This window comes from Coenobita brevimanus, chromosome 15, assembly GCF_032717465.1.
Source record: "Coenobita brevimanus isolate Jiangsu-jjx chromosome 15, ASM3271746v2, whole genome shotgun sequence".
In the NCBI taxonomy this organism is placed as follows: Eukaryota; Metazoa; Arthropoda; class Malacostraca; order Decapoda; family Coenobitidae; genus Coenobita; species Coenobita brevimanus.
Genome location: NC_136968.1, coordinates 12,742,089 through 12,757,394, shown reverse-complemented (window position 1 = coordinate 12,757,394; position 15,306 = coordinate 12,742,089). Strand labels below are relative to the sequence as shown.

General features: G+C 40.2%; 1 protein-coding gene across 1 annotated transcript; it reads right to left on the bottom strand.

The window, feature by feature from the left end:
* Nucleotides 1–5,364: 5,364 nt before the first annotated feature.
* LOC145390670 (zinc finger BED domain-containing protein 5-like) lies at nucleotides 5,365–9,488 on the bottom strand. The gene is made up of 2 exons (XM_080265462.1): nucleotides 9,428–9,488; nucleotides 5,365–5,852 (listed from the first exon to the last, which is right to left on the bottom strand). Exons 1-2 carry the CDS (start codon nucleotides 9,486–9,488, stop codon nucleotides 5,365–5,367), a joined length of 549 nt encoding a protein of 182 aa, XP_080121588.1.
* Between the last annotated feature and the right edge of the window lie 5,818 nt (nucleotides 9,489–15,306).

Here is a 15,306-nt window from a genome sequence, read left to right as displayed (position 1 = left end):
GCTGCACCAATATCAGCCGGATTATCAGCCAGTTCGGAGCTACCGTTACTGATCAACTAGGTGACTTATGAGGGAAACCATTTTCGTCAAAAAGCCTAGCATTTTTTTTTTCTTATGTCAGTAACGGTTGACAAAAAGACCCATGCTGATATGGGATTTAGTTCTCAAAATAAAACCAAAAATAATCTCATGTTTCTGATGTACACCCTTGGAGACACTGTAGTTACATTATTATATATATATATTTTTTTACATGTTCGATTCTGGGCACAGACATGACAGTTCATTCCTTGTGGCCTAAGAGTCCTTCTATGTTTCAAACACTTTATGTTCCAGCACTTCACCATTAACCCGCCGCATCCCAGCAGATTTTTCACCAATGACCCCCTCCAGTCCTGGCGGATTTCCATTTTTTTTTTTTTTTGGCTTAAACCTCTGCTTTTTATGAAGAAACATTGGAAAATGCCCCCAAAGGTGCTCACCTAAGCTTAGAAATGAGCTATACCGGTGACCCTTTAAACACCTGGTACCATGTTCTCTGGAGCCGTCCTGCGGGTGTTGTGTTTTCTATGGTAGCAGTAACCATTGCAAACCGCTCACAATAGATAGATATTTGTTCATTTGGTACGAATTTATATGTAGTACAAGAATATAGTGGTTTTCACACAATAATATAGGCGATATAAGCGGTTTCACTCACTGAACATATCAACATACAGCAGCTTCCTTGTCGACATTACCTCCTCATCACTTCTGCTTGTTTCTTCCTCTGGTGCCACGTAATCTTTGTCATCCACATCGTCATCGATTGGGGAATCACTCTCACCTCGAATTTCATCCCGTGTCGCGACATGTCTTTACTGGTCAGGTAACTGCTAATGGGTGAGTTGATGAGACAATGATGTGCGGAGGGGGGAGGGGATGCCACTTGGAGTAAGGAGATCTTCCTCTACCCACCTGGCGGTGGGTAGAGGAAGATCTCCTGTGTATGCCTACCATAAATAGCAGGCAAAACTTGAAAAATGCGCAAATCACGGACCTCACAACTGCAAAACGTATGGGTATGTTGACAGGACTCAGCATGACAAAACGTTATAATGTACCCATACATTAACGGGACGCAGAGGGTTAATATTTCCAGCTCATAATGGTTGCATCCTGGTGTTGTCTCGCTTAGGACCGGATTAGCAAGGGAGCTTTTATGTCATTTTGATGGGTCATGTGAAAGATCGATATGGCCTGTTTAAACAAAATTGCGATCATGAATGTAATCTTTGTACTGGCCTTCAGTCAAAATTGCCTCCTTCTGAACAATAGTTCACTTCTCCAACCACTTGACCATCACCTTCACAGGAATTATAATGCCACTACTTCTCAAACCACATGACTATCACCTCCTCAGAAAGCGTAGTGCCACCTCCTCTGCATAGGTGAATTTGGAAATCTCTCTACTTTCCAAAAAACGGGAAGGATTGGCGAGAGGGAGGTACATAAGAGTCTGAGGTTAGTATTCTCGTACATTTCATGATTACCAAGTTGCTTCTACGAGTATATCGGGGTCCGGAGGCACAACAATACTTACTATCAATTCTCAGTTGCAAGACTGATTTTCTTTTTCGTGTATGGAAAGACATGGAAACGAGAATGAAGTAGTCTTCCCATGTATCTCGTTCTTCCTATAGCTATCAGGTACAAGAACAAATCTGAAGCTATGTTGCTGTGCAGGAAGGAAAAGAAAGGAAAATGAAGAATCAACCCACGTTTGTAGCTCTCCCTGCAAAAGCAAATCCGAGTTTCGACAAGATATCGATCGTAAATACTACAGAGAATATTCCTCCTAGTTTGCATATACAGTATATTCTTGTGTGATATTTGTGAAATCGGTGTCGATAAAAATTATGAGTTATACTACTACAAAATTTGTCAGTCATAAAGACGGGCTAGAAAGACTAAAGCTGACAAGAATACGATCCCTAAATTGAGCTAGATCATTTACTTTGCTTCATGGTTAGGTTAGGTTTGTTATGTCAAGTCCTGACGTACAGTACTTCTCCTCATGTTGGATATTGATGAGCCAACGTAAATCCAATGATGCCCGAGTCTAAAAAAAAAAAAAAAAAAAAAAAATGCCACCATCTCTGAGATGTAGGTCTCAAGCTTGGCTACTGTATTCCAATTCAGTTTGAGTAGATGACCAACCTATGCTCCCCGTTGGCATTAAGTGCTCGGTAGACCTCGGATCACCCCTTGGGGATTGATTACATACAAGGCCGTCACTCCGACAGGGACGTTCTAGCCAACAGGCGCCACACAAGAAGATGAGCCGTTCAGACCCAAGCTAACGAACCTAACTAAACCGAGGTGCGAATACATTGTAGCCTAACCTTGTTGGGATTGCTGTTTATCACCTTGTTAATTCTTTCTTCACGTTACGAAAGGCCCGTGAAGTGGCGGCGATATTTATTCCATAACCATGTCATCATAACCTATCCTAGCGGACCTACTAATCGTACAGTGAAGAACACGTTACCTAACTACTGATATCCACCGTCATGTTTGTTACTTCCTCGCGTTATGAAAAGTCCGCCGAGAGGAGGTGGAAAACTTGTTGTTGTTTTTCTGGTTGTTGTTGTTTTTCACTCCTGATATCCCTGATCAAGCAGACCCGTCGACCCCAGGCAAGTTACCTCCCCTGTTGGGTTGTCCCAAAGATGTTATGTTTGTATCTTAGTATTATTTGCTGTGCAGTGCCCCATTATGCGTGTCGTGTCATGTGGACCTAATCTGCAAGCGAGGCACGTGTCGTCGGTGACTCCATTCGACCTAAATCGAAGTAAGTAACTCGGGAGGGTTGGCTGGTGTCCTGATCTAAGCCTATTATAGCTATAAGATCTTGATTACCTGCACTGTGGTAGCCTACCCTCAGATCCCTACACATCCAAGGGATAATTTGGTAATGCCTGATGCCGTTCCTTTTCAGTTTCCGATTTTCTATTTAATTGTCCCTACTGAAAAACCTGGGTAAGATATTAATTTGTCTGAGCCAGTTCAACCAGAATATTATTTTGTCTTTCATTTTTCTACCTCCAGATGATTAATTATGTATTGGTCGGTAGTAATTATGTAATATCTATCCTCTCCTGATAGAAACTACTCATGGAAACGGAATAAAATTGTATGAAAATAGCAAGAAGAAATGAAGAAAAATTTCTTTGAAGGTAGGAACTCTATATGCGAAAAGTCTTAATAATATTTTTTCCATGCTGCTGTGAGTTATTTTTTTTTTATTTTTCACCTTAGCAAAGACTTCCATAATTGGACAAAGCAGATATAGACTTCAGCACCGCCTTGACCAATAAGTTCTACAAAACTGGAATAAAAACATCTAGTGAGAGGAAAACTAAAGGGGAAAAAGTAATGGAACTAAAGGGGTTCATTATAAAAAATGAATGCTTGCACATCTGCTCCTGGCAAAGGAATATGAACAAAAGAAAGTCATACTCATGGCCTTAACTCCTTCAAACAGAAGCCGTATTATATAGTTCAGCTTAATCTAGCTATCATCAGGTATTATTATCCAACATTATGAAGAATCAGTAGTGTGAAATTGTTAATGATGTTTACTGTAACCTCATATGTCCAGAAAGTCTCTCGAAGCCTGAATATTGTTGTCTTTTATAATCAAGGATAAAAATAAAATGAGTTATCAGACTGAATGGGTCAATCAAGAGATCCTATCATAGTTGAAACTATCTCTCTTATTCGTTAACGTATTCAAAATTTTTTTTTTTTCTTTTTTTTTTACTAGCAATATGCAGACGAGTTTCATGAATCCCTTCGCCATCAGAGATCATTTCGAGTAGGGCAAAATCGTGTGAAGTAACAGGAATATAAAAAACGTCAGTGAAACCAAGAGATCAAGCATCTGTCCGTAGCAACAACAGTCTGTTAAAGGGCACATGGCACTGAAGGGATTAATGAAGAATGTGATGAACACTCACTAACATAAGCCTTTTTAACCTATGATAAGTCATCCATCACTACAGAGAATAACTGTAAGGTTCTGCCAGTGTAATCATGAGAATGTTACATCAAACTATCTTCCAATGCACATTAAATAATCCGACACTAACCAGAATAAAATGTACCAATTAAGTCATTATGAAGTACATTGTAGCCATGTTACTGTGACTGTGAGAAAGAGTTGCACCAGAAAATATTTTCTGTTGTAATTTAATCGCCCGCTAGTATTTCATAGTGAAAGTCTTGCAGCTGTGATCGTGGTAATAAGTTGTGTCTAGTAGCAGGAACATAAGTGGTGTTTGAGATTTCATAGTAACTCATCCTAAGTGATGTATTTTGCCAATGGCCATTAAGCATTCTCTTCAGGGCAATTGATATATATTTATTGTCAATATATTCTGCATCAGTGAAACAGAAGACACTTAGGTGTAACATGAGAGCAGGAGGTGTAAAATGCAGAAAGGCTAGTCTGATGCGCGAGGGTCAGGCTAACATGGCGTGTCGTTTGTGACAACCCATTAAGAAAATAAGGCATCTGTCGATAGACACGAGAGAGAGAGAGAGAGAGAGAGAGAGAGAGAGAGAGAGAGAGAGAGAGAGAGAGAGAGAGAGAGAATATACAATATAACAAAGTAGTAGATGCTAGTAAGTTTCTTATGCCACAGAGAATGTGGTCAGAAGTATATTCTTCATCAGTAAGCAAAATCAAATATAATTGGTAACTCTGTGTTGTGCCGTGCAGTCTTACCATTGTTTTCTGCTGAGATGAACAGTGGAGAGTGAAAATGGAGTGGGACAGCGTTGGGTTATATACCGCTTATCGTCTTTTATCTCTTGTTTTTGCCATGTCCAGACGCACGTCATACAGACTGATGGAAACTCACACATGCAATCTCTGGGGGCAACCCACCGCCCCACACACACACATCACATGACCCAAAAGATAAATTCGCTATTATACTTGCTCACTATCAAACACATGCTCTGGTTTTGCTATTGCCAAAGGGTTTTATTCGCACATAAACTTTCAGACCAGCGTTATATCCACCTTCGCATTTGGAGCTTCTTCCTTGACGTGCTTCTGTAACCCTAATTTTGTTCCTAGCATCGCCATAGCCCCATCAGTACAGACTCCACAACAATGTTCCCAGGCTATTCCATTATCTGTGAAGAAACAAGTCAACTTTTCCATCACATGTAAAGCTTTTGTGGTAGTTTCAAGCAGTGTACAAAACATATATTTATCATTGATATGCATGAATACATTCCTGACAAACAAGAGTAGCTGCACACAGAAACTTACATTCATTGACTCATCTAACTGTACTGCGAACATACCAGTTAGTTGAAGACTTCTGACATTTCACTAATGCAGCGTTTCTGTGTGGCGTTTGACAAGGAAATCTGCTGAATCTTATGTGTACTTGGTTCTCCAAGAACTCCCTTGACCATCTTTACAGCATATGGGTTAATTAACGTTTCACCAATCGTGTGGGCCTTTTTCGTCCTTGCTATTTCAAGGGAAACCTCATATGATGCCTCTCCTACAGTTAAGTTCTGTTGTTGGAAAGCACCACTCCCATTCAGTCTCTGTTTTTCCAAACTCTGTTCATGGCGCTTGAAGAACCTAGGGTCTTTATCTGCATACTGAGGGTGGATTGTCGTCAGATGATGCATCAGCTTACTAGGTCTCATAGAATCATTCTCAAGCATTTTGAAACACAGCACACGCTGCGGTTTCTCAATGCCATCAGCAAAGATTGATGTAAGTCCGTAGTTAATATATTCATCATTGTACTTCAGCTTCTTAGCAAAACCAGTTGCCAAACCTATATAAGAAATCAAATAGATAGAAACGGACGAATGATAAAGTTTAAAATTATGTGGCCACTTGTACAAAAGTGAATTAATTCACTACACTGATTTAAAATCAGTGTCGAAAAAAATAATCAGTGATAAACAACTTTCATCAAACTAGCAAGATATAATTTCAGCTACACCCAAGTGAATTAGACTTTATGGAGTATGAAGTCACTGGTTTTCAGTACCGGGTATTTGATGTTTTTGCAAACAATACTGCATTCAGTTATTCGTTATGTTTTCCTAACAAGTTAGAATTAGTTTCATAAAAGAAATTTTCGAATAAATAATGTAGATGTTACCACCAGCGCAATTGAAGCAAAATTCTTCTGGCAACATTGTAACTAATAAATTCTCCGAATCCTCCGCGTGTGGCAGTCATCGTCTTCACTTATGCAAATATGTATAATCATGGTTATACTGCAAGACAATAATATGAAATATCGTGTGAAATTGCTAAATGCAGCAGTACACACTGAATAATCATATTAATTTTTACCATATCATTTTCACACTGTTACAAATTTTGACAATAAACAGTAAATATTGATGCCAAAAAATAGCAAAAAAAGGTGTCAAACGCAACAAAAGAATCTATCTATCTCTATCTATATACCTAGGCTGCTTCCCCCAAGGAAAGGGAGGTAGCCGAGACAGGACGACACACTCTCCATTTACTCATCCATTCAAACACATTCATTCACATCTTAGCCCCAAAGGGTAGAACGGACAGATCCTCACCGCACCACACCGCACAAGGGTCAACTGCGCAATGCAATCAGTGACATCCGCAGCAGGGCCCGACAGCAGAACTGGTTTACCCCTGCCACATCATAACATACCCATCCCCTTACCCGCACCTGACCTGACTAGCTGATCAGACCAAATGCGGGAGAATATCCCCTCAGGGCTGCGTCATCACTTATTCACAATTTCTCTCCATTTATTTCTGTCACTCACAGCCACTCTTCCTTGCTCAACAGACATCCCTCTCGCATCCAGCGCTCTCTTCACACTGTCCATCCATCCTATTCGTGGTCTTCCTCTCAGCCTTACACCTCTCACATCAGATCTAGTTATCTTTTTCACCAATCGCTCATTATCCATTCTCTTAATATGCCCAAACCATCGCAACACCCTCTGCTCAACTCTACCAGCCATCTCCTGAACAACTCCAGTTCTCCTTCGCACTTCATCATTTCGCACCCGATCCATACGCGTCACTCCACACATACTCCTCAGACACCTCATCTCCATTACATTCAAACTTTTCCTCTCTGCTACACCCATATTCCATGTTTCAGCCCCATATAATGCAGTCGGTACCACAAAACCTCATACAGCCTTCTCTTTACATCCATTCTAAGCGAACGACATTTAAACACTTTTTTCATTCCTCCCAGCACCTTTCCTACTTCATTTATTCTAAACTTCACTTCTGCATCTATTCTTCCATCCACAGCAACATGTGACCCTAGATATTTAAAACAATCTACCTCCTCAAGCAACTCACCATTCAAAACTATATTCATCCCCCTACCATCTATCAACCTCGTACACTTCATCACTTTACTCTTATTCTCATTTACTTTCAAATTCCTCCTTTCACACACCCTTCCAAACTCCTCTACCAACTGTCTCAATCTCTCCTCTGAATCAGTCACCAGTGCAGTATCATCTGCAAACAGCAGCTGCTTCAGATTCCAATCTCCACCATCAACATTTACCAGACTCAGACCACCTAAAACTCTTGCATTCACCTCCCTTACAACACCATCCATGTAAATATTAAACAACCAAGGGGACATCACACATCCCTGTCGCAGCCCCACTCTCACGGGAAACCAATCACTCACAGCATTTCCCACTCTTACACATGCTCTACTATTTACATAAAAACTTTTCACCCCTTTTAGTAACCTACCATCAAGTCCATACAATCTTAAAACAGTCCACAAAGCCTCCCTATCAATTCTATCATACGCTTTCTCTAAATCCATAAATGCCCAAAACACATCCTTGCCTTTCGCTAAATACTTTTCACACACTTGTCTCACAGCAAACACCTGATCAACGCATCCCCTCCCTCTCCTAAAGCCACACTGCTCATCACTAATCACTCCCTCTGTACCCTCTCTAACTCTCATAATTAACACTCTACCATACACCTTACCTACAACACTCAACAGACTTATACCCCTAAAGCTAGTACATTCATACTTATCACCCTTGCCTTTATACAACGGGACCACACAAGCACTTGCCCAGTCAATTGGCACCATACCTTTCTCAAAGCACACATTCAACAATCTTACTAACCAGTCACCAATAGTCACTCCACCACCCTTCAGGCATTCCACAGCACACCCATCCATATCTGCAGCTTTCCCTGTTTTCATCTCCTTTACTGCCTTCTCCACTTCCTCCTTCGTGATCAAAGAATCATTCAACTCTCCCAACACATTTATTCCTTGCACCCTTCCATCCGCCACAATCTCAGCCACCCTTTCTTCCTCTACATTTAATAATCTTTCAAAATACTCTGCCCATCTCTTCCTTACTGCATCCATCTCAATTAACATCCTTCCATCCTCTGCTTTTACTCGTTCTTCCTTCCCAGACTCTCCCTTTCGCACCCTTTTCACCTCCTTCCAAAACATTTTCTTATTCTGTTGAAAATTCTCTGTCAGCCGCCTACCCCACCTCTCATTTGCTGCCACTTTAGCATCACGCACAGCCCTTCTCGCTCTATTCCTCTTTTCCTTATACCTTTCATATGACATCTCATCCTTCCTCTGCAGCCACACTTCATATGCACGTCTCTTCTCAGCCACAGCCATACTTACTTCCTCGCACCACCATTCACTTCCATTTCTTACACCACCACCCACACGTCTCACACCACACACCTCTTCTGCATGCCCCACCACAGCACTCTTAAACAACTGCCATTCCTCCTCCACGCTGCCATTTTCCCAATCTTTCACTGCGTTCCAATCCTAAAAAAAAAAAAAAAAATCGATAATTGTAAGTAGGAAAAAAGAATTACTATTTTAAATATGTAGCCGACTCGACCCAGCATTAAAATTTCACATTATCATAAAGCTCACGCCAGAGCTGTTAAAATTGCATTGAAATTGGGTAGGGTGAAAGCCGTTTGATTTAAATTCAGCGTAACACGGTGATTTTTTTTTCAGCACTAGTTTTAATTCAGATCGTTTGGTGACATTAAATTTGTTGAATTTCTTCATATATTTGAAATCAATTATATATATATATATATATATATATATATATATATATATATATATATATATATATATATATATATATATATATTACTGTATATATATATATATATGAATAAATATATATATATATATATATATATATATATATATATATATATATATATATATATATATATATATATGCCACTCCCCTCTCGTTCCCCAATGAGGTTTAATCCAAAGATCTTGAAACGCAGATAACGGAGATTTATTTAGAGGGGAACTCCGTAGGTGTAACCCGCTTGATGTCTAACCTCCCAGTGCCCGAGGCGAGGCAGAGGGCACATTGATGGCGAAGCCGGCTGTTGCTTGCATTGCAGTTTATAAAATTAGCTGATACCTGCATTCTTGATCTGATCACGTACACAGGTTTAAGACATCATGAATGTATGGTTATATAGTACTGTTTGAGTTATATAGTATGGTTACATTAATAGTCACAATAATATAGTATGGTTACAATACTCCCCCGTTTAATGAAAATGGTGTCTCCGGCCACAATGAGGCATTGTAATACAGTGAACTGATGTATATAATTTATATAATTATTGGGGGTGGGGGTTTACTTGGTAAATAAGTACTTGGCGTGACATATAGAGGTGTATGGTATATAGGAGGACTACTGGGCCTTCGAAGCTGCCGGTGAAGCCTATGCCCAGTGTCGGACACATTAAAAAAAAAAAACGATATTATTCAACAGAAGTTATAGGAAGGAAAAGTTATACAGTATATACATGACCATGTGAATTAAGTAAGAAATCTAGTAATATGTAAATTGAATAATAATATGTATACAGTGGATTTAATATATATATATATATATATATATATATATATATATATATATATATATATATATATATATATATATATATATATATATATATATAAACCCCATAGGATCCCAGGGGTGCTGGGCGAGGCATGGCACTGGGTGGGTACTATGCGTACCGCCCTCCGCCTATCGGCTCATAGGGCCGTACTATAAAAACTAAACGCCAGTATTGCCAAACATGAGCGTCTGACGTTCCCGTGTTTCGTACCATAAACAAATTTGCTGTTTACGCCAGGAGTTCGTCACCTGGTTATGGCGTAAAATAGTATTGGAATGTCAGAGGAGAATAAACGCCACAAGAGACCCCCCTTTCGTGTAACAAATTTACATATTCATAAATATGATAACCGGTTGATCCATTTATAAAAACTGAATAATCCAGGAATCAAATTTTCCCTAGCAGGCTAAAATATGAGAAATACAAGGCTATTCACAAGTTTTTACAAGACTAAACCGTATACACACTATGTCTGCCATATCCTCGCGCCAGCTAGGAGTCGTGCCGACTTGCGGTATATTTCATCCTGTTTAGCAGGTAAATACGCAAAATATCTTCACTTCCATAAATGTAGAAAGAGATAAAGACAGCAGGTACATGATGCAATAAGTGTATTTTGTTAACAGTGCTGTTTTCAGTGCTAAAAGTGCTCAAGAACTTTGCGGTACTGAGAAGAAAAACAATGTTTTGAAGTACAGTGGACGGAATTTATCGTGCATATATCGATAATTATACCATCTGCGAGAGTGATTATGATTGCTAATGATAGTAGTGACAAGGAGATGTCTTCTGCTGTGGGAAATAAGTCTAAAGAAGAAGAAAGTATGTGTTGAGCGATACCAGTGATAAAATTGTCAGTGATTCGAGTGTGCACGTGGTGTTGCCTGTAGTTGGGTGGTCACCTGTTGTGTCAGTTTTTTTATTGGAATAATTGCATTTTCCTTATATTTACAGGGAGATACGTATTTCAGATAAAAGACTAAGAATTTAGGATGGCTGAAGAAAGTATTAGTATGGAGGATTCGCAGTGTTCTGATAGTGAAAATGAGTATGACACTAGTGATGAGGAGCTGAGTGAATCAGGTGATGATTATTTGAGTGATTCAAGTGATGACAGTGAATCAAGTGATGTTTGCTATAGGAAAGTATAGATTTTGAGCTTTCATATGGTGTATAATAGTAATAGATTTGCAAAGATAGAGTGTAGTATAAGGGAAGTAATTAAATATGGTCATTAGCACCAAAATATCAGTTTGTTTATCTCCACATCTGGCTGCAGCTCACGATTTTATTCTAGCAAACATAAAAATCTTTAGTTGTTAATACACAAAATTGAAGTCCATTGTACATAGATATAATAAAAGAATACATGAAACAGTGATATTTCAATTGTGGAGCAAACAAGTATTGTCGGGATGAAGTCTTTTATATATCGGGATGTTGTCCTTTTCTTTTCTTTATGTCTTTCTCTTGTCTCTCTCTTATTATCTGTTTTTTTTGTTTCTATAATGTCACAGGTAAATATTGGTCCTCGTTATTTTTACAATTTTAGTACTGTTCAAAATATTATCTGTTTGTTTTTTCTATGCTACTAGTGTGATAAATGTCTGTGCTCTCGTTCTTTAAAATTTTTCTAATTTCACTGAATCTCAATAACTATTTCAGTGTAGGTAGTGTATTCCTTCACTTGTAGTTATCATTCTTTCATTTTTTTGACAATATTTCGGTCCAAAGATGTTATCTGATTCATTTTTGCACTGTTAGTCACTATACGTGAGGACACTAAGTAAGGCCAGCTTCAAACTCCTGTGGAGTCTGCACTATTCCTGTTGCGATTATGATCTCGTGCAATCTGCGTTCCATCTTCCTGAAACAACAGTGCACTGCACAGACGGTGAGAATGAAATCTATGAAAGGGATAGCCACTGGGGGAAACACAAATGCTGGATGCACCCATGGACGGCTGAAGGCCAAGGAAAACTGGTCCATAACGAAATCACATTCACTGAGAAATGTTAACACACCCAAATTGGCAGAGGTGATGGAAAGATTATCAAAGGGTAGGGTGGAAGTCATGATGATGGGTTGAAAGATGTCATACGTGTGATTGCGTGCTGCCTGGTGGTAACGAGTGGCATAGGTGATGACAGACTCAGATTTGACTGTACAATAATCAGGTGCCTTATATAGATCACTAGAAGGCACTGAACGAACGGAAGAGCCAGGACACATGATGCTAACAGAGATGGGGGCAGTGAAGAAGAAGTACTAGACGTGGTTCAGATGAGCGTGATGCACTGGAATTTCAGGGGCCGGAACAAAGGAACAGGCAGAGCTTACAAAATGGTTGCGAACTAAGGTAGAATCGCAGGGTGCAGCGCTACTAGGGAAAATAGCCAGAAGGTGAGCAGCACAAAGACGAGAGGTAAGGATAAGGAAAGAACATCTGGTGAGATCACTGGAGGAGATGAAAGCAATGGAAAGATGATCATGAGATAGGAGGAAATATTCCGAGAGAACAGACGCTTGCAAGAAGGAATTATTGGACCAGAAAGGAAATGGAATAATCTGGAAGAGGTTGAAGGTGATGGTAGAACGAAGAGGAATATGTACCACGACGCCGTTAGCAAGGAAGGTGGCTTCAAATACTGGATAGCAGAATTCAAGAGAGGAGAATGAGTGCACTGGAGACAAGGTAAATGTAGGGTGAGCCCATTCTAATACAGAGCAAAATGCAGAGAGAAGTACTAAGTCTGCAGTGACACGACCATCGACAGCATCGACTAGAATATGAACTACGGTAGAGACTTGCGAAAGATGTGAGTCAATGGATAGCTGAAGGTTATCCATGTGGAGTTTAACATAGGGGAGCTCAGAAACAATGTTAATTTTAGAAAATTGCTTCTTTAGTATATATTCCTGTGAAGTTGTTAAAACTGTAAGTTACTTCATTTAGGTGGGCTGTGATCTTCTGCAACATAGTGTGTTGTACCTTTAATACTCGATTTTGAGACTCAAGGGCATTGACCAAGTGAGATAGGTCTTACTTGAAACCAGAGAGGTCAAGAACTATTGCAATTCCAAATACGCCAGGTGTCTGCCTGGAAAATGTATCACTGAGTTGAGAGAACCGGTCATTGACATATTCCATTTGTCAAGAAATCGGTAGATAAAGACGGTACCAAAACTGATTCCGGTTGTGTTTCCCTACAATGGTCGACAGTTGGGTCTGGCTTTCGTCCAACTGGCATGCGAAGTGAGGTAGGGCGATGGCTACGTCGGCCAGGGACTCAAGATAGTACAGCAGGGAGACTACATCCTCAGTCACCATTACCTCTCTTCCTGAGCCGACCAAGGCCGTGGGACCTACTCCACCATCGTCCTCGCCCAACCCGGACCCTATTAGGGTCAGCACTGCCAGCAGGTAGACCTCAAACATCTTACCTAGAAAATAAGTTTGAATTAATGGGAGGTCATGAAGATGTTTATGTGCAGAACGCAACTTGGGACGATAATCATTGGGCAAAGAAGGGGGAGAAGTTGATGAAGAAGATTCAGACTGAGGAATAGGTGAAGAAGGAGAAGGGGAAGGAGAAGTACCGGTAGGTTGTGCAAGTGACTCATCCAACACCAGGCCTAGCAGTGCACGCTTAAGATCGTCAGCATGCACCCACTTGGTACCTCTAGTTGATAATTCTTGTATATGAAACTTGTTACCCTGTCGAGTTATCACGCTGTGGGAGCATGTGAATTTGTCATCCAGTTTAATGATGCACGTAAATGAACAAGCAAGTACTATATATATCCAGTGTTGATACTGATAGGCTAGGTAGATTATGCTGGCGTTGCAACATGTTCTCCTGAGATGAAGCCAGATTTGCTTTTACATATTGATGGATTTTCTGGAAATTTGCCATTTTCACCTTCACATAGTCGTCCATATTATAGATGGGATCAAGTCTTGAGGACAAGATGGAATAGGGGAGGTCTTTATTGAACCCATATAGTTATATGACAAAGCAGGGAGATTCGCCAATGGATACATTGATGGAACTATTTATAGAGGCTGCAACTTGGGGTATCCATTTTTCCTAGGATGCACTGTATGATCCTAGATGTCTTAAACACTCCAAAATTTTCGGTTATGGTGCTCTAGAAGGCCATTTGAAGTTGGATGGTTAGGGACCACATCGCATTTGTTGATTTTGTACTGTTTACATTTTTCATCTAGGAGACTATTGTTGAACTCTGTGCCATTATCTGTAATAATTGTACTTGGTGTAGTAAATGGGCAAATTCTGGTCTGTGAAGGCAGGCATCACACTCTTCGTGGTCTTGTCTGAGAGGAGCACTAGGACACAGTAGCGTGAGTAGTGGTCAACTGCTGCAAAATAAGCACTCAGTGTCAGATTCTGTAAGAGGGAGTTTTAGAAGGTCAAGAGAGAGGGTTTCCCACAGGGGTAATGGAATTGAGTATTGTAAGAGCAGTGCAGGTGACCCGGTTAATCCTTTGTGGTGGTTACAAGAAATACAAGAGTCACAACTTAAGTTAATGTCTCGACGCATAGTTGGCCAATAGTATCCGAGACGAGATTGTCTCAAACATCGTTTTCTACTCGGATGAGATGCATGAGGAGTGTCATGAACGATTTGAAGTGCCGCGGGTATTAGGTGAGTAGGGACAACGAGTTGGTGTACTTCCATATTGGGCAATTCCTTTCCTGTAAGTAACGTTTTCCTGTAAAAGATACCATCTCTTAAAATGAACTCATCAATTGGCACTGGCAGAGTTGGTAAGGTCGAATTATCTCCCGATTCTAGGAAATAAATTACCTTGGACCATATAGGGTCCTTATGCGACAATTTTCAACAACCTCTGGTATTAATGTGGCGTTATCAGTCTTGTTTGGCTGGAATGATGTGACCGCTGCTGCTACATGGTGTGAAAGTGTATCTACGACAACATTTGATTTCCCTGGCACGTACTGGAAAGTTGGATTGAAGTTCTGGATGGTGACTGAACATCTGGCTAGCCTACCTGTAGGGTTCCGTCCCTTGAACGAATCACGCAGAGGGAGATTATCTCTCTGGATATCCACTGGGTAACCATATACTATATCTCTGAAATGTTATAGGGACAAGACCACTGCTAGGGCTTCCAAATCAGTAACACTGTAATTAGGTTCAGTAGGGTTGAGGAAGTGACTAGCATATGCTATAACGCGCTTCCTTGATGCCCAATCTAGTTGCATCAAAACCGTACCAAGTCCTGAGCCTGATGCATCCGTGTGTACAAGAAG

What these genes read in the sequence shown, in the direction of transcription:
- LOC145390670 (XM_080265462.1), bottom strand. Translation starts at nt 9,488, where the DNA reads ATGCAAGCAACAGCCGGCTTCGCCATCAATGTGCCCTCTGCCTCGCCT. An exon ending in CTCGCCTCGGGCACTGGGAG is followed by an intron (nt 5,853 to 9,427) that starts GTTAGACATCAA and finishes TTTCTTATATAG; the next exon opens with GTTTGGCAACTGGTTTTGCT.